General features: G+C 43.7%; 1 protein-coding gene across 7 annotated transcripts in view; it reads left to right on the forward strand.

Moving 5' to 3' along the window:
- ELF2 (E74 like ETS transcription factor 2) overlaps positions 1 to 19,970 on the forward strand; it is a 35,434-nt gene that overhangs the window by 5,046 nt on the left and 10,418 nt on the right. The window contains exons 2-4 of one of the 7 annotated variants that reach the window (XM_035552158.1): positions 1,980 to 2,175; positions 3,126 to 3,291; positions 19,557 to 19,670. In XM_035552158.1, coding sequence (XP_035408051.1) covers positions 2,104 to 2,175; positions 3,126 to 3,291; positions 19,557 to 19,670 — 352 coding nt within the window. In that variant the 5' untranslated portion in view covers positions 1,980 to 2,103. Of the gene's footprint in view, positions 1 to 1,979; positions 2,176 to 3,125; positions 3,292 to 7,761; positions 7,863 to 13,978; positions 14,250 to 14,779; positions 15,120 to 15,976; positions 16,106 to 19,556; positions 19,671 to 19,970 lie in introns of those variants that run through there. The other 6 variants (XM_035552198.2, XM_050710192.1, XM_050710191.1 and 3 more) reach the window with 6 other exon arrangements.

Consider the following 19,970-nt stretch of genomic DNA (forward strand, 5'->3'; position numbering starts at 1 on the left):
AATTTAATGGCTTTTGAAATGTGGGAATTGGTAGGCAGGTAAGGAGCAGGCTTTTTGTGCTGCAAGCCTGGAGGGTGACAGGTGCGTATGGCTTTGAGGATGCTTTCTGAAGGCTTTTCAGTTTGAATAGTGTGTGGGGAGGGGAGGAGGTCTTTGCTTTATTTTCTGCTGTTTCATTAGTAAGGCTAGAATTGCTTTTTGATTATTAGTCTTTCCTTGAAAAAGAAAGTAATGCTGTGTTGGTTTTTCATGCAAGTGAAGTATTTTTAGGCATGAATCAAGCTTTTTCTTCTCGAGTTGAGTGCCCACATAAGCAAAAGCACCTTGATTTTTTCTAAATGGCATGTATTTTTTCCTTTCCTTTGGAATACGTCTTGTGCTTACTCTGCTGCTGCAATAATAACAACTTACGATGGTGTCCTTTTATTCAGTTTTGATTTCCAAGACATGAGAATCAGTTGCCTAGAAAGCTGCCGTCAGAATTTATTCTTCTGGGCTACTGACTTGTTGTGCTGAGTTGATTTGATAACAGAAACGATGCCTTTCTGAACCCCTTTTTGTGGCGTGCTGAAGGATTCTCAATACTTTGATAAATGAAGCTTTTCAAACATCTTTTGCATAATATTATTTTCTCAACTTTATTTCTTAGTTGACATCCAGCTGGGAAGAACAGTAACAATTTTTGCTAGCATACCTAAGCTATTGTGTCCATGAAGATTTTCCTGTTGCTCTGCATGAATCTGAGCTAGCACTTCACTGTATAGGCAAGATTAATTCAGTTGAAGCTGGATGCCTGCTGTTGAGAAGCAGGATTATTGAGTTTACCCACTAGAGTATTAATTATAAAGTTCTTTATTCATCATTATGTGTGTTGGAAGATGCATTTTTTTTTCTTCTAGACCTCTTTGACTGCGCTAGCTTTCTAAAAAGGTGGATTTTATTAAAAATCATGGGTTTCTGACTTCTGTTACAATGCATTGATCTCCGTGGAGTTACTTGCAAGGGTAATTGGTATCAGATTGGCTTCTTATGTCTCACGTGGAGTATGCGCTTTCTGTTGTACAACCAAGGAGCCGAGCCTCTTAGTTTGCATCTTGAAGTAGTAAACTGCTCTTCACTGCCCAGGGTTTATGAACACAGGTTATTTGTCTCTTGGAAAGACAGGATATGAGCAATAAGATTTATACAGAATAAATAAATAGCAGTTGTTTAGAAACAAAGCTCTGCGGTTAGTCTAGTATGAAGAAATTCACAAAGATGGAGGTTGTGTATCTTTATAAGCTAAAGGAGTCCACAGTTTACTTGACTTAAAGTGTTATGCTGTGAAACTTTTTTTTAAAAATCATAACAATTTCCTCTGTAGAAAAAGAAAGAAGTGGAACTGCTACAATGCTTTTTATTTCAAATAAAACTGTAGCTTAGAAATTAGGTGTGTATTAGTGGGATGTATATTATATGTGAATCGCTGTAGAAAGGCAATATGTTTGAAAAGTTGATGAAATTTAATGAAACTACGGGTTTATGAAATGACTATGGAACCAATAGAATAAAAGAGAAAATGTGATTTGAAAAATATTTCCTAACTTAATAGGGAAACAGTTGCTGTATAAAAACCATACTAACTCAAAGGTGTATCTCAGAGTTTGTTGCTGTTTGACCTCAGTAAGAAATCCATCATTGTTTTGGCTGATTGAAAATATCTAAGCCTATTATTTGTTTTTCAAATTAATGTATGAAATTCAACAAATTGAAAAGAACCAAAATGAAATTTATTATCGTATTATTAAAAGTTAATCTGAACCTCGTGTTGTATGACAATATTCAGTGTTAACTTTACCAAGGTCAGCACCATCTTTCTCTGTTGTGTTCACTGATGCCCTCTCTTGATGTAGAGATGCATCAGGCAATAACTTTTCTAAATGTTGAAAGTCTTTTTAATGTAGACCGTGCAAATAACGTAAAACTATTTTGTGTTTCAGCCACCTGTTCCTAGCTGTTTAACAGAAGTGGATTGTGAATTTAAGCCTTTGATAACCTCAGCCTACCAGCATTACAGTCTTCGGGACAGATAGCAGCTCTCAAAGCCTCTTCAGGGGATGCACCATGACATCAGCTGTGATTGACACTGGAGGCCCCGGCCTGGAGTTTGACAGCAATGGAATAAAAAAAGAGGAGGTTAGAAAAATAAACAGAATTTATTTACTAACACACTTTATACCTTTTATCTCAGTTTGAAAGAAAAATTTACTGTGAACTTGTGCGTGAAATGGACCAGAGACTGTTGTATGGGGTGTTATAGAGCAGACCATTTTTCAAGGATCTCTTATTCGATATATTATTGCAGGGGAGTGGAAGCAGTAAGCTTTGAAGTCTGTGGTACAACTGTGGACTGAGCTTACAAAAAAGAAATTCTGTACTAAGCATCTCTTTAAAGTAAAGATCTCAGATGTGTCTTGAGGTAGGATGAGACGATCAACAGTAGAAGGACCATTTTCAAAGTTAGCTAACAGTGTATTTGCTTCTATTTTGTGTTGTTTTTTTTTTTTTTTTAAAAAAAGTATTCTACTATCCTGTAAGTTGTGGTAAATTTTGTGTTTGGCAGAGTTCCACTCCTGCAACACTTGAACAGATTAAGTATGCTGTAACAGACATTTTGATCCTTAAACAAGTAGAGATAGCCATATGGGCTTTGAAGTAGCTAGTTCTTTTGTGATGGCTTATATATTTAATCCAAAACATGAGTGTTCATAAGATAGAGGTCAGCCGTAGGTATGTTGCAGTATACAGGCAAAGCCTTGATTATGTTTCATGGAGGAGGGAGAGAAGAAACACTTCCCACAGCTGAGTGTCTTACTGCAAAACAGCAAGCTTTTTAATTATCTTAAAGTTGTCTGATGCTTTAAATCTTAAGTGCTCAGAGTCAGGAGTGAGATTCAGGAATGTCCCTCTGGTGGACAATAAGCTCTACTTTTTTTTTTTTTTTAATATTTCCATTTAAAAGAAAATTTCTTCTAAAAACCTTCAACATTGTTATTATTCCATAAAATATGTAAGAGCATAAAAGGAAAGTACTGATTTAGAGTTCAACAGTGCAGTATTTAGAGGTTTTTTTTTTCTTTCTATAGGAAAATGAGCCAGTCTCTGAATTCCCAGCAGTGATTGTGGAGCCAGTTCCTAGTGCCAGACTAGAACAGGGTTACGCTGCTCAGGTCCTGGTTTATGATGACGAGACTTATCTGATGCAAGATGTAGCAGAGGAACAAGAAATTGAGACTGAAACTGTGGAAACAGGTAGACTTATTTTTTTTTTCCCCTATTAGATTTTCTTTCTTTTAGAAGTCCGTGAGGAGTGTGTCTTTGTATTTAACTGCAGAGTAGAGATGCTGACCTGGTATCAGATCTGTTGCCAATGAAGTTACTTTTACTTGGCTTCAGTGGCAGCAGGATTGGGGCTTGTCAGATAAAAATGTCACCCTAGGTTTAGTGTAATGCATTGTAGTGCTGCATACCCTCATGAGTAGGGGAATCTTCATTTATGTGTTTGTTACTTTGTTATGCAGGGGTTTAGCATGGCAGCTAAACATGTAGTTCTTAAAAATCAGCTGAGCCAGGAACCTGGTTAGAGTTGAGTTTTACAATGTGTCTGAGCCAAATAACTGCGGGGCAGCTGGCAATATAGACTGCACTGTTCAATTTACCCTATCTTCCAACTCTTTCCCCCTCCCCGTGAGCTCTCTGCTCTGTCCCTTGCTATCCTGCTTTTTTGCTCTGAGAGTGGTTTCATTGCTGATTTAGTGGCAGGGGAGCGTGGCTGGAGGGAATGGAGTTGGGCTGTCCTTTTATGGGCAAAAAGCCTAATGGATTGAAATCAACTCAGCTATATGGGAAGGTAACAAGTTATGAATGAGGAAGGGAATAGAGCTTTGGCGTTAAATTGACTCACCTATTTAGGGATGTGTCTATCTGGTTGTGCACCTTTTTTTCCAAAGCACATGCTTATGAGCTTTGATCTTTCTGTGGGAGACCTAAGTCTATTTAAACAGTCTGAAGAAACAAAGGCTGTGCTCCTATGGGAGCCTAATGACATCAAATTGCCAGGCTGCTGCTGTGGAGCAATTGCCATGGGTCCCTCCTGCTTTCTTGCGCTTATACTTGAACTTCTTTTTAACCATTTCAGTATGCTGATTTTGCAAGAAAAAATAGTAGAGAAGCCCTCTACTGTTCGGTATTTTTGCTGGGTTAACTTTCTGCTGATTTAGCATGCTGACATGGTTCAGCGGAGGACCTGATGAGTGCTGGGATAGGGACCTGCACACAAAGGGAGGACAGGTTCTCTTGGGCATTCGATACTGAACTGGAGAGACCGCTTGAGCAGAGCACGGATAGCTGACGGTCATATCCTTGGGCTGCCTAATTTAGAGCTGGAGGTTTGAGTTCATGATATCGGGCAGGCAAAACAAAACTGACAGACTCTCCTCTCGGTTGCTTAGCTTCATAGCCCAATAAATGCATGTGCATTCCCATTAGACTTGGTAGGTTTAAGTTCAAGTTGCTCCCTAACCAGTGGATGAAATTGCTCATACGTTTTCTGAATGTGGATGTTAATCTCCCATGGCACTGCATCAAAAACTACATGCATCAACTTTATAAGATACGAATGAACTAATGGTTCGGGTTTCGTGAAAATACTTGCAATTCCAGTTTACTGAAATGTGTTTTGAATTAAATATGCCCGTTATGAGTTGAGTTAATGTAAAGAAAAAATATGAAGTGTGTATTTTTAAAAAATTATTTTTGACTATGGTAGTAAAACTTCTAAGGTTAAGGTAAGTGAGAAATGAGGGTGTTTTTCCCCAGAAGCTGAGTTTTATAAATTAAACTTGTATTTGAAAACTGTTAAGTGCTTGTACTTTGATACCTTCTGCATTCAGAGGTGTTGCTTTTTAAACATCAAGTGTCCCTCTTCTTGTGAGTAAGATTTTGTTAAATTGATGGCTAGGAGAACAACGCTCTCAGAATGAAGAGCTACTGCAAATGAACTCTATGTTTTTAAGTATCACTTTCTGGCTACAGTAAATTGGTAGAAATTACAGTTAAAAACTCATAGTTCTTCTGTAGGGATTTTTCTTTTAAGCTGTTGTGTGGGGAAATATGTGACCGCTTCCAAGTCTCGATATTTGAAAGTACAGTCTTAAAATTTACGGGTCAGTTTACACAATAATTTGGTGAGTTTGCAGCTGGGATTGTTATGGAATGTGTCTTGACTACAGATAGATTGTATTTATTTATTTTTTAAATGTCAGAATACCTTTAATACGTCCATAAAAATTTAGTGTAACAGCACAATAAAATATAAAAATAAAATGTAAAATAAAATTCATTCAAATGTTTAAAGCTTTGTTTTAATATTCTTGATACAACAATTATAAAGAAAGATAATGTGCACAGAAAAGCCAATTTTTAGTAGTGTAGATGAGAAATTAAAATATAATGATCTAAAAAAATAGTAATAAATATTACAATTTGTGATTCCAAGAGGTCTTTGGGGAGAGATGTAATCCTTTCCTATACGCCAACCTTTCTTTATTATTTGTATAGTATGTACAACATCAATCCAGTGCAATTGTCATGATGCAATTACATGTGACTGCGTAATGGTTCCACATGGAGTTTTTAACTACTGTTGATGAAAATTGCTTGGATTAGACTGTTCTAATGGAGGCAGTCTTGTGGGGCATCATAAAGAATTCTTGGCTGTGTTTGAAATGACATTTATCCATTTAACATAATACATGTACAGTTGTCAGTATCTCTACTGTTGGCCATAGGTGGCATTTTTTTTTTTTTTTGCAACAAGCCATTTGTAATTCTAATGACTACTGATTTACATGCTTTATAACTTCACGAAATATTTATTCCAAGAGCCCCGAGCTACTTTGCAGTTAATCTAATCCTCTATAATTTTAGTTCAATGCAACGTTTCTAGCCTTTGGAGATATGAATCAGTGCCCTTTGTGCTAAACGTAATGGGGTAACTGAGGTGGTAGAATTTACTTAAGACACTGAAGAGATGATTTGTACTGTGCATTGAGTGGTTTGTTTGTGGCTTGCTGCTCTGTGACTGGGTTTGAGACTGTGTGTACTGCAAGGACTGCCAGTGCTGATCCAAGGCAGAATCAGGACCTGTAATGTGTTTTTTTTTTTTTTTAAAAGTATTTTAAAAACTTACTGTTTATGAAATCATGATTCAATTAGGCTATATAATCATTATAGATAACCATGCCTATAAATAATGATGTTTTTTAGTTAATTTGAGAGGAGTATATTTTTTTGCCTTTCAGACTACTTCCAGCCTGTCTCCCACTACTGTCTTGATTCATGAGTCAAGTATAATTAATTATAATTAATCAGTTAACTATAAAATTAATCCATTAACTATAAAAGTAAAATCTGACAAGTTTTTCTTTTTTTTTTCTTTCAAGAAACAAGAAACACTTAGTGTTTCAAGTTATATTTTTCAGTCCTGTTCCAGAAAAGCTGCCTGTTTGCTTGGAACAGGAAAAAAATCTTGATAAAAGTTTTCTAGGAAAAATGAAATACAAGAATTTCGATCTTTCCAAGTGTCCATATGACATTCTCAATGGAAGCAATTAGTGCCTTTTAAATGTTCTATAGGCGAAGCGTAAGCCTTAGAAATAGTATTTAAATTTATTTTCTGACGTGTATGATATCACTCTTAGGCATCTTTAGGTTATTGGGGATGGAGTCAACATCCTTAAAAAAAAAATCTTTAAATTTTGTTTACTGCAACAGTCCAAGTGTTTGTGTAATAAATAATACATTCTTCTTAATGATTGATTTATAATATCCAAATTTCCTTGGCTTCCATTTCCTGAGAAATTGTCTGTCCTTAAAATATTTAGCCCTTCAAATCTGGGTTTATTCAGCAAAATCTTTGCAGTTTACGTAACAGCATAAGGTGCTGTCCTTAAAGAAGCAACCACTCTGAAATTAAGTTTCTGTAGTTCTGTTAATTTGTCATGACACAGAACCCCTACTGTGGATGCGTGTTAGTTAATGGGATAACCTAATCTCTGGGTTTACTATATGTGCAGTGCTGAAGGTACCACAGTTATGATCTGCTGATCTTACACATGGTTGATTTCTAGTCTTTTAATCAAACAAGGCATTAGATGAGTGCGTAAGTGATAGGATAATGCTATTTAAAAGTGCCAAGAGTTATCTGGAACTTCATTGTGAAAATTGGTTAGTACTTTCTGAACTCTCTTCATACTGATTTTAAGCCTACACTGGTGTTACTTTTCTTCTGTATTCTCTCACTTATGATGAATTTGCAAAACCAGTGTTATTTACTCTTTACAAAACTTGTTGTACAGTAGACAGGAGTTAATCAAACATTGCTGTAAGTACAGTAAAACTTCATCCACCTGAGAAGTACACCAACATCATGTTGCCAATATATACCGTGGTTTAATTGGTTCAGTGACTTTAATTTCTTGTATCAATAGTGTTTTTCCCCTAGCTTTTTGTTAATCATCAAAGGGACAAGTATAGGCTTGGGATTTTTTTTTTCTCACAACCTTAAGATCAAAAAGGAGGAAACAAAACTGCTTTTGAGAAGCTGAGATATCATTCGACTTGTTAAGTGTCCCCGCATTTTTGAATTTGATGTTCCATCAGAATTCCTCCTGTGGTATAAGCTGAAATTCTGTTTTAATTCTAAAAATATTATTGCCACAGGGGGGTAGAAGATCTGCAGGAAAATATGGGGATCTGAAAATGAGCCCCTCCAGGATTACCATCTGATGGAAAAATATTGGGCCACAAAGACAACAATGATGGTATGTTTGTCTATAATCTCTTAATTTTTTTTTTCCACCAGGAACTTCAGTTGCAGCTATCGTGTAAATTGGTAGTCATCCTTAAGGAGGGAGGAGACGAATAAACAGTGAATTTAGGCTTAACTTCTCCCCTGATTTAAACAAATGCATTAATGAAATGTATATTTTTTAAGGCAAATCTTCTTTTACAGGGGAAATTTCAGGTTATTACGCTGTTATCAGCATGGGAACTAGTTTTGTGTATCTGCGTAAAGTCTCTAGTTGTTACCTGTTCTGGTTTCTGCTGCTGTATGTCTTTTCTCATTATTATTAAAATTGTTTTCTTCTGACTTCTTTTATGTGAGTGTGGGCCTGTGAACTCTTAAGTTTATCTAAGATAAGTTTGTGTTGGTTGTTAAATATCATATACTTAGAACTCGACGTTAGAGCTGGTTAAAATCTTACGTTTGATTTTGGCACGTATATGTAGGTGATAAACAAAGCAATGTATCCTTCATTTTGTCCGTACATTACTTGATCCAACTGCCTGTCAGAAAAGATGAATTAACATCCTGCATATGTTTCAGCAGTGCTGACGTATCCTATTGATTGAACTTTGTTTCCTTACTCTGACAACTTGATAAGAATTCTTAAAAGCAGAGAACAGTTTGCCTGTGCTGACTAGAAACCAGAGTTTGGATGATCTGTGAACTTGATTAAACTCTCAGCTTAAGCTGGCACCATCTTCATCAAAGAGCTAAGATGAAGCCCATTTGCTAGATAAAAGGAAAAAAAGATAAAGCTTTGAGTGAAGATGGAGTACTTGCTCTTGGCCAAAAATTTGATGTCTCAAACACATTTGTGGACTAAGAATGTGAGTTAATTTTACACCATTTTTACACCATGTTGCTACTACGCTGGCGTGAGTTCTCCCTGCTGTGAAATCCATTGCATTTTTGCTAGGTAAATGCTGATGACCGTGAAACAATATGATGCCCCTTCAGTTGCATGTGCTACTAGTAGCACTTGGAGCACTTACGCTGTGGGCCATGTACATCTGTTCTCAGTGACATTCTTAATTCAGAAACCAAATTTAACTGCAACTTGAATTTTGTGTACTCTTTGGTGATTCCTTTTCTGAGAACTTAATGGAAAGAGCTGGTGCAGCTGCACTATGGATGATAATATTTTTATGTAACAGTAACAGACTGGTTGTTGTAAACAGTTCTTTGTACATTTTGGGTTTCTACCTTGCTGCTTTTAGGTGCTCCATTTGTGCTGAAAGAACACTGTGAGACTAAGTATTTGGTTATAAAAACTTATTTAACTTACACTTTTCAAGCATAATTATATATATTTTTTGTGGTTGAGGCTAACTGAATGGCTTCCTAGAACGGGGCACTGAATTAGACCTTAGATGTACAGATTTGCTGTCCCCTCTAAACTCCCAACTCCAGTTCCAGCTGGGAGTAAGAAATTGTCAGACGTTACTACGAAGAGTCATTATACTGGTCTAAGTTGAACCATTCTGTAGTTCGTATCTTGCATTTAGAATGCACCGACATGCCAAAACCATCTTGGTATGAGCGCACAAGTTAGTGGTCTTTATTGATCAAAAATATGATGACAAACTTGAAAGTAATAATTTTTAAAGGTGACCTGCATATTAAAAGGGAGAAGGTAGTTAATAAATTCTAGGATCTCAGTAAAGCCATGTGTATTTACAGGGGCTGAAGGTTCTGCTCAAAGATTCTGTGGATTTACAGAGTAGACGTTTGTTATTACCAGAGAAGAAGTCTTAGGAATTGTAAATGCTAGGTCTTGAACAGAGTTGTTGTTTAACAGTGGCTTAGCTCACATGCCAGTCTGTTACCAATCTCAAATACTGTCAATTTTGTAAACTCAGGTAATGTGCTGTGGAAACGCCTGATTTGTGATACTGCTAGACTGCCCTCAAGTTAAAGAATTTCATTATAAGGCAAGGAATTCCATACTTCAGTATTTTTTGAGACAGACAAGTCTTGTTCTGCATTCACAAGTGATCATGCTGGAATTTAGACCCTTGTTATTTTGAACAACTCCTTTCTGTTTGCCTGTAGTACCCAACCCTGAGCATACGTTTTCTTCACTTCGTGGGATCACTGACTACCTTATGGATAGTGACACCTGGAGTCTGGGCCTACCCGGAGGTGTAGGCCGTGACGGACTCGTGGCTTTGTTGTTACTGGACTTCACGTGGTGTAGTCAAGGAAATAACCCAAGCACAGTCACAGCCTCCCTTCTCAGTATTTCCCTGGTTCTGCCAGGGGTACTCTGTGGTTAGTTTGCTGTTACTTCTGCAGTTTTCTACTGTAAAATCCACAGTGGATGGTGATGCTGATGTGCTGATACAGGCGCGTGGCCTTTGGTGTTTCTGCAATCTGTGAAGAGTGTTTCTGTGTGTCGTTACCGTTGCAGTGCGGTAGTTGGTATCAACAGTTGGATAGTTGCTGTCCTCAACAGCAGGCTACTACTTCTGTAGTTGCTAGAGGTGAATTTCTTCAGGATTCTGGGCAAATCTGACTTTTCTGTAACTGTTTGGAAATTGAAGGCCCTTCTGCACTCAGGACAAGACACTCCTGGAATTGTTAAGTTACCTGAAGCATTTTAGTTTGGTTGGCATTTGGGTATTGTTCCTGTGTTATTCTTTCAATTTCTCATGGTTTTGCTTGTAAGCATTCATGTAGACTGCAAATATCACCCAGTGACAGATCGCTGTCTACCCTTGGCTGTTTAATCAAATGAAGTCAAACCAACTACCTCTCTAAGGATTAATAACTGCTTTATGATAAGTGCCTTTTCCGAGCATAGAATTATCATGCTAGAATACAACCGGAATCTTCTGTGGCTAAAAATAGTTAAATAAACATTTTTCTTTCTGGTTCAGCGTTTGCCATCAGTGATGGGCAGTGAAGGAAAAAGGTGTCATTAGAAGGTTGTAATTTTAGTATGTGAAGTTACAGCACTTGTGAAATAGCTTCCCAAGGGAAGCTAGACTCCTTGGCCAGAGATGTCTTCCATATGTTTGTCAGAACTGTGGTGGAAAGGGAAATTTTGCATAGGAAACTGGGGGAGAGGAGACTTGTAATTCCTCTATAGTTGCTGAAGGTGACTCTTCAGGGAAGTGCTAGATAGACGATTCCACTCCCACCCACTCCTGTAAATCTGCTGAAACTTTCCCCTTTTTCATATTTTGAATTTTTGTATCAGCTGTCTTGCATGCAATTAGTCTCATTCATTTTATTCTCTTGGATTGTCTTTCACTTTTTCAGAATAATCCGTATGAAGTTTAACTAGTGTGTTTTGCAAAGCCAAAGTGAAACTTACTTCTTTTCATGTGAGCAAAGTTGTCCGTATCCCTTTGAGCTGACAGGTATTTTACTCCTGCATCCCTACATGTCAGGGGATATAATTCACTCGGATAGTATTCCTGTTGCCCAAGTTACCTATCTGCCAAAGACTCTGAAGTGACTAGGGATGGAGTCGTGTGTTTGCTGCAAATGCGCTTGCTCGTTATCATCTTGAAATTACTTACGACTTACTACATTCATGTGTGTAATTTGCATTATTTTAAACGGTGGCTTTCCTGAATAATAGAACATGTTGATTTTTTTTCTTTTCTGGCAGTTGGTAGGTCTAGCACGTGACGAGCATGTAGAGGCCTACATACCTGAAGGAGGCCCAGCTGTCTTGCCAGCTTGAGCTTGTGGTAAACAAATTACAATAAAACTTGATCTCTGTGTATTCTAACACTAAAAGCCAATAATAATAAAAAAATAATGAATATATTCCTGCCTGACAAAGAACAATGCTGTTTCTATAACTTTTTTTCTACTTTACAACAGAGGAACATAAATTAATCTGCAATTTCATGTAGTCGTATTACACTGTGGTAAATATTTCCTGCCTCTTTGGGCCTCCCACCACTCCTCCAGAGTAGCCTTTGTAGCCCTCTTCATTAGCCTTCTGCCTAGAAAGAAGGCTTTAAAAGAGAGATTAAAAAAATAAGTGCACATCTACTTTTTCCCCTATTGACTGTTTTTTCCCTGAACTGGTAAGATTTTATTAGCATGACAAATCAATTGGTGTTTAACATAAAATACTGTAAACCATACAGTTTAAACCTGAGGAGCTGCAGAACTTTCAAGGAAAATCACATTCTTCCTTGAAGTCAGTGTTATGCTTGAATGCTTTACTTTGCCATTACTTGTATATAAGTAAGTTCAGGTCAAAACGATCGTTTTGTAGATTTATTGTAGTGGTGTACAGTCTCGAAAGTGTGTAGGCCTGTATTTTTTCAGCTGATAGGAATCCCTTGGGCATCCATCTCTCTATGGGATCAGACAGTGAAGAACTAGAATGATGTGTGCAGCTGTTCTCGTCCATTCCACGTGAATTGGCAAACACCATGCTAAGCCTGCTCGCAGGGGTGAATAAATGCTGCTTGGAAAACTGGTATTAAGCCAAAAGCTTGATACTTTACTCTTTTTCTAATTATTATTATAATTCTTTTCATATGCATGGTGTCTGTCAAAAATTACATGCGTGGATTCCTTGGAAGCGTTTATTCAAAAAGTTTATGTACCTTAGGCAAAACCTCATTCTACTTGTAGGGGGTAGAGGGAGCAACTGGGATACCTGCCAGGCACTTTGGTTTGTGGCTGGAAGTTGCAACCAGCAAAATGTCCTCGCTGAATTACATGCCAAACAGTAAGGCAGCAAGCTATAAATGCATCTTTTGGAGGGTATAAGGGTGTGAGCTGCTGTTGTCACAGGCCTGGATCTTCCAAGGTGTTTGGTGGCTCAGTGCACCCTTTGGATCCATACCTAAGCTGCCAAACTATTTTAAAGGGTATTTTTAGTGCTGCGGACCTAGCTGCTTGATGAAGAGAAGTGTTGGGTAAATTGTGATTTTTAACGCCAGTAGGTGCCCAGGACAGTGACATAAGTACATAGTTATTTCGATCCTCGGTATGTAAGCTGAGTTAGCAACGGTGTTTCCCCTAGAGCGTACTGCAGGAGGTTTCCACTTCAACTCGAGGAATTTTTAATGAAGGGCTATGAAGTTTTATTGCGCATTTAAGCGTGTGCCCACGCAGAATGCCTTTACTTGTCCTTGGGCTCGTCCCCACTGGAAAAACTTCTGCCGGAGAATAGAGCAGAGTCCCCTAGCGGAAATACGCTGACAGGAGGAGTTCTCGTAACGCTGCCGTTCCACCTCTCTGCGTAACAGCAGCCGACAGGAGCGCTCCGCTGTTGGCAGAGCTGTATCTGCGGGAGCTTCTGGCCGTCACAGCTGGCCCCAGAGTGCCTTTTTTGTCCGTGCGTCGGGCGGGAGGGAGCGCGGCTGGCAGGGCTCGAGCACGGGCCTGCCCTCAGAGAGACGCTGGGGCTCGAACGGGGAAAGGAGCCACCTCGCGTGCGGGTTTTGTCTGTTATCTAGTGAGATAGCGAACAGATACCTGTTCCTGGCTGCGGGGAACGAAGTGTGAAGTCTTAAAAGCCTGAATGTTATTTCGGTGTGCGAAGGAGGCCATTAAATGGCATTCCTAAAAAGCTTGGAGCCTTGCAGTAGGAGCGTGCTCTGCCGGAGCCTGAGGCACCGAGTTTGGCGGTTGCAGGTGACTTGCCCCAGCTACTGCTCCGTGCTACCTGTGCGGGGCAGACGCTGCCGCCTTCTCCACCTAACGCAGGCCCGAGGACAAAATCGCGAGGGGGAGAGATTTCTCCTTATCACAGGGGCGCGCCCGGCGCCCTTTAGCTTTACGTGGGGAAGTTTGAACCGCTTGCGCAGAAAGCGGTCGGCTCGGCCCTCCTGCCTGACGGGAAGGCTGGAACCGCAGGCTGACCTCCGTGCCTTCGGGCTCCTCGCCGCCTCCCCCGGCGTAACCCGGGGGGCCGGGGGCCGCGCCCTAACGGCCGGGGGGGCTGTGCCGGGGGGCGGCCGCCTCCCTCCGTGGCTCCGCGAGGCGGCGGCGCGGCTCGGTCTCGGGCTCCCCCCCCGGCGCGGCGGCGGCGGCGGGTGCCGGCGCGGCACTTCCTGTCTGGGGCCGGCGGCGGAAGGATCGGCTCTGGCCGCGCCGCCCCGCAGGAAGCGCTCCCGCCGCCGCGCCGTGGCGGTGCCCGCGCCGCCCGCCCTGCCCTGCCCTGCCCTGCCCGGCACGGCACTGCTCGGCCCCGCCGCGGGGGCGCGCACCGCCGCGGGAGCGCGCACGGCCGCCGCCGCCGCTCCCTCCCCCCCCCCCTCCTCCTCTTCCGCCGGCCCCGCGCGCGCCCGGCGGGCAACGTGAAGGCGCTGGGGCAGCGTAAACATGGCGGCGTCCCTGCACGAGGGGCCCACCAACCAGCTCGACCTCCTCATCCGCGCCGGTAAGGGCAGGGCGGGCAGGGCGGGCGGGGCGGGGCGGGACGGGGCGCGGGGGGAAGGACGGGGCGGCGGCGGCGGGCGAGCGGGCGGCACCTGCACACGGGCGGCGGCGGCGGGGCCGGGGCCGCAACCAGGAAGTGCGCGGGGCGCCCGCCCGTCCTCCCGCCGCCGCCACGCTGCCTGCCCCCCCCCCACCCCCCCCCGCCCGGTTTTGAACTCGGCGGCAGGGCGGTCCCGCCGCCGCCCCCCCCCCCCCCACGTGGGGCCGTGCCCCCCCCCGCCCCCCGCCGCGCAACGGAAGCGCCGCGCTCCGCCGGGCCCCCGGTATTGGGGGGGGGGGGGGGGGGCGAGGGGGGAGTGTCGGCTGCGCGGCGCCCAATGGGGGGCGGCGGCGGGGCGGCGGGGCGGGGCGGGGCGCGGCGGCAGCCAATGGGAGCGCGGCGGGCGGCGGAGCGGCGGCCGCCCGGGGCGCTGGCGGGGCGCGCGCGCGGGGCCGGGGGCAGCGCCGTGTAAACACGGAAGTGGCGCCGCGCCGCTCCGCTCCGCGCCGCGCCGCCCGCACGTGGGCACTGCCTGCGGCCGCGCCGCGCTCCCGCCGGGAGCCGGGCCGGCCCCGTCACTGCCCGGCCCCCGCCGGCCCCGAGGGAGCGGCCTGGGCTCGCGGGCAGCGGTTCTCCCAGCGCTGGGCTGGCAACGCGCCGGGAAACCCAGGTGCTTCGAGCCCGCTGCTCGCTTCGTTCCTCGCCGCTGTGCGGTGCGCTGTTCGCTGCGCCGGAACGTCGCGCAGCCGACAGTCTTCCGAACTGACAGAGGCGGACTGGGGGGATTCAAAGCGCTCCCAAAAGCAAGGAGTTGCTCTCCGGTTTCCAAAGGTATGCCTGACATAAAAGAAGCAGGGGGCCAAAAGTGCCCTCTTTTCCAATCAAGTGTTGCACACGGAAAGATCAGCGGTACAGGCAACTCTTTTTTTAATTCAATTTTATTTTTTTATTAAAATACAAGTTAAACACAGTTACTACTTTACACTGCTGCTTGCTGTCGTCATTTTAACGCTGAGATAAAACGAGCACGTGAAGGCCGCTCAGCTTCACTGGAGTCTGTTAGCGTACCTGTAGTCACTCTTGACTGAGCTCCATGCTCGGAATTGTGAATTCTTCATTGCAGCACCGTGCCAGTGCCTGATAGCATTAATGGATAAGCCTTTGTAAATCAGAGCTAGAGTTAAATGTTGACCTTGTAAATGCAGGCATCGATAGCTCCTCGGATAAAGAGCGGGGAGCTGTACCGCAATTTCACAAAGTACCATTTTGAAAATTTCAGCCCATTATTTTTTTATCACTTGCTTTAATTCATTTTGTTACTTTTTTTTCTGTTAAAACTGGGAATATTGATACTAAACTGAAGTGTTGGCAGTATTTTGTTGTGTAAAGTTAAAGGACAGCCTTGTCAGACTTAATTACCAAGTTTGGTATTTTGTAACAGCTGTTGAGAGCCTTGAATGATCTACAGTGCACGCTATTTGCTTAGAGGGATGGAAGTGGAGCTGGAAGACATTAGCTCAACAACCGGAGATAGACGTCAACTAGCCCTGTTAACTTCACTTTTTTAAAAGCACAAGTACTTCTTCTCCAGTAGACACACAGATTTGTATATAAAGATTCTTGTTTTTCTTCTGAAAACAGACCAGAAAACCTTTTGTAACAGACTACTTTAATAAGTGCTGCAGCATCAGACTGCTTCATAGAAGTAGAGAGATGAGATGTGGTTTAAAGGAATGGAAAATGAACGTGGCCCTGCTAGCTCTGAAGATCAGCAAGCATCAGTTCGTCTGGTACTTGGTTAGCGAAGTTTGGAAAAGGTACTTCCTGCCGAGTGAACTGCTTTGCTTGATTTGGGCAAGCGGTGCTCTTCCTGAAATGCGTGTGTAAAGTAATAGAGCTAAATATTAAGTGATTTGTTCAAGCCGTACAGTTTATTTTAGTTCTGGGAGTCCTTTATGCCTGCCCAGCGGCATCATATCATGTTACAAATGAAATAGGAAATTGGTGACTCAGACCTTTTTCAAAAACGTGGTCACGCGCGTTATTCTTTGGTTGGAAAACCTCCTGCCTTGACGTTACCGTGCTCGTGTGCCACAGCCTTGGAGGCACTGAGAGCAGACGAGGGTTGCTGTGGAGCAGTGCTTGTCTTAGCACAAGCTACGGGAGCTTGAAAGGTACCGCACGGTAAATAACAGCCAGTGGTTTTCCGTGGTGGTGCCTTTTGATCAAAGTTGGCTTTTTACTGAGGAACCCTGCTTGTCTGGGTTGCTTTTCTCCCCCGTCCTTCTCATGAGAAGTACTACCAAGCCTTGTGACACGTGTCGTTTAGTCGAGCGTGCTTTATCTGGTCATCTTCAGGAACAGCCTCCTGGCTTTTGCTTGTCCCATCCCCTCTGTGGACCTGTTCCCTCACTTCACCTTTGGTTCATCTTTTCTAGCTCTATTTTTTTTTACCTCCTGACGGAGTGCTTGGACTTGCTCCCATCTATTAATTAGACACTTTCTAGAGTGGCAGAAAGGTACTTTATTTAAAACTCGCATTGAGATATGACTTGCATTGAGATATGACACGTTGCTTTTCCAAGAGTGTTGGTGCAGTAACATTGCCTCATCACGCCTGAAAACTATCATAAAACTCCTTGGGTAGACAAATGCTTCTGAGCCCAAAACCGTGGGCTGGCTAAAGGAGAAGCTAGCAAGCTCAGAAGACTTCAAACGTGATGATAGTGCTTATTTTATTGGGTGTTTTCACAGATGTCTTTTGGCCACGTTAGTTTAGTTTAACTGCCATGACAGACAGCCAGCATGTGTTCTGTTCCAGCCACAGGGCAGAAGCGTTGCTATTTTTTGCTTGATATTTTTTAGATGGCAATTTCCATGTAGACCCGAGTAACTTATGTTGAGAAAACATCTGTGAAGTTTGTGATTTCTAATGTCAGAGGCTTTTGACAGTCAGGTAGTGCTCTTCTTATTGGAAATGGGATGGCTACTGAGGGCAAAGGTGGGGTGGCTCCTTTGCTCCCCGGCTTTCTTGCTATGCAATTGCAGCCTTGGTCCCTAACGCTGGGGGGCTTGCGTCTCCTTTCCTCATGGTCTAGCCCCTGATCAAGTAGGGATAATGTTGGAAAAGTACAAAGAAGAATTAAAGCTACCTTTATCGCCTTGTTCCTGCTCTGTGCCAAGCACCTCTTACTCGTGGTGCAGCTTACAGACGTTACCTGTAGGAAATACCTCGCGACTTCGGGTAAAAGCAGAAAAACGTGGTATGCTTATAAGCAGTTAGGAATGGATGACCTGGGTGAGCTGATTCAGCGCTCTGCCTTGCTGCCGAGATGCCTCAGCTGCGTGAAGGAAGCCCTGTGGGTTCAGCACCCGGTGTGTGCACAGAAGCGAGCTGCCCCTTGCCCACGCGGTAACCAGCAGGAACGGAAAAGGAAATTCTTGCTGGGGGAGAGAGGGTGGTGGAAAAGCTTTGTCGACCTGCTTTAAATCGTTTTTTCCATGCTGTAGATTAATAATAGGCTAAACGCTGACTGGGAATTCCTGATTTTGGTGTGGAATTGATGCAGGTGTAACCGCTGGGTTCTGAAGGCCAGGGCAAAGTTTTGTCCGGCAGATGAGGGGAAACCAAGTCACCCATTTGTGTGAGACCAGGCAGCCTCAGAAAGAAAACTGCAGGCTGAGGGCTTCCTGCAGGTGCTCAGCGCCTGGCCTGGGACACCCCTCAGCTGTATTCCCGGGAGAGAGACACTGAGAGCACCCAGGGCCTGCAGGGGAAGGGCTCAGGAGCAGCACTGCCCTGCCCGGGGATCAGCGTGGGTAATCAGGACCCTTTCTGTTGGCAGGGTTTCCCATGCCCTCAGGGTAGGCTTTTGTTGTTGGAACTCAGCCTTATCAGGCGCCTGCTGTTCCAAAAGATAAAGCCCCCTAAATAGCTTCGGGGACAGGGCTGTGGCAGAAGCCTCGGTGGGCGGCTGGGATGGTTCAGAGGTTTCCTTCACCTGGGATTCTGCATGTGTGTCTCTTCCAGGTTTTGGTCCTGTTATGTTTTTCCTCTGCTGGCTGGTGGGTTTTCCAGCTTTTCAGTCCTTGCTTTTAAAGTGGAATATGCTGGGTCTTTTCCCCGCGTGTGCCTGCACAAGTCTGTGTGTGTCCCTAGCGCTTTCCTAAGGCAGAAGCGATGCCAGGAGCGTGGCCCTGCTTCCCCTGAACAGACGCCAGTTGTTTCTCGGACGCTTTCGGTAACAGGATAGGCGCCCTGGAGCTGTCGCGGAGAGCCAGTGCCGAATCCCCTTTCCCGTCTCCGAGGCCGGAGATAGGTGACCCTGCTCGGGCTAAAGATAGAGCAGCCCGGCGGCAGCAGCAGGCAGATTGCCTTACAAGGCTTGGTAACGCGGCGGCGGCGGGACGCGTACCTTGGGCTGCAGCGCCCCGTGCCAGGTGGTGCCTTCGGGGTCCTGCTTCCCCACACCGCCCCGAGCTGAGGGGCCGGCCCGACGGGGATCGGAGCCCCCCTGCGAAGCCTGTTCGTTTTCTTCGTGCCCAGCTCCAGCGGTCTGCTCCGCATCGGAGTTTAAGTGCGCTCTCTTCAAGTTACTTCGAATTAGCTTTGATTGATTACTTAGCTTTCATAAACTTTCGGAACTTGAAAAAAGAGACTCTTACCCTTTTCCCCTGTTGCTTAAAAAACCACCCTCATAGTGTTTGAACACTTTGTGTTTTTTCTTTTTTAACCCTGCTAAACCCAACTCACAGATATTCTTAACGTCAGGACACAAAACTGGATATAACTGTTTTGCAAGCTCACTGTGTATTTATAGGTATGTTTTTTAGACTGAAAATCTGGAGAGAGGTGACCGTTATATTTTAATGGGATAGTAGTTGGGATAGGATTCTTTTCTTCCTCTGCTGTGTCAGTTTACAACCATCTTCATTACAATCTGGTTTGTTCTGGTTAAGTTGGAGGTAGAAGGTGAATCCCCGAAGTTTGCTTCTGCAAGCTCCTGAACTCCTGATAGAAACGGGGAGTTGGCTGTGAACCAGAAATCCGATCTAAGAAGTGCCAGTGTTGGTTCTTGTCGGTTGCTTGTCTCGTGTCTTCCCTGAACATTTCTGTTGGCAGGAAGGTAGAAAGGTGCAAAGACACCTGGCGATTTGGGAATTTGGGGGTCTGCGTGTTTAAGATTGAGTAGTGCTGTTGTACAGTGATACCTGTAGACTTCTGTGAGTAATCTGGTCTCGTTACACTTTTTTTTTTCCTTTTTACAGTGGAAGCATCAGTTCATGGAAGCAATGTACACTGCACAGATAAGACAATTGAAGCCGCAGAGGCCTTGCTTCATATGGAGTCTCCTACCTGCCTGAGAGATGCCAGGAGTCCTGGTATGTCAGCCACAGGTCCTGCCCAGGGAGGGGTTTATTTTTCCCACCTGCTAGTAAAACAACCAAATTGGGAAACCTGCTTCTGTAGAGACTTGTATACTGCTTAAAACATTTTCTTGCTCATTTCCATACTAATGATTTATTTCGAGTTTTTCCACAATTTCTTCATCCTGTAACAAGCATACTTCCAGGTGGTATCATTTACCTGAGAGAGGTTGTTGGGTACAGATACTTGAATAGTGACACATTTAAAACAAATTTTTCCATCTGAATATCAGGAAACACTTCTCTGTTGTGTGG

Source organism: Cygnus atratus, chromosome 4, assembly GCF_013377495.2.
Source record: "Cygnus atratus isolate AKBS03 ecotype Queensland, Australia chromosome 4, CAtr_DNAZoo_HiC_assembly, whole genome shotgun sequence".
Lineage (NCBI taxonomy): Eukaryota > Metazoa > Chordata > Aves > Anseriformes > Anatidae > Cygnus > Cygnus atratus.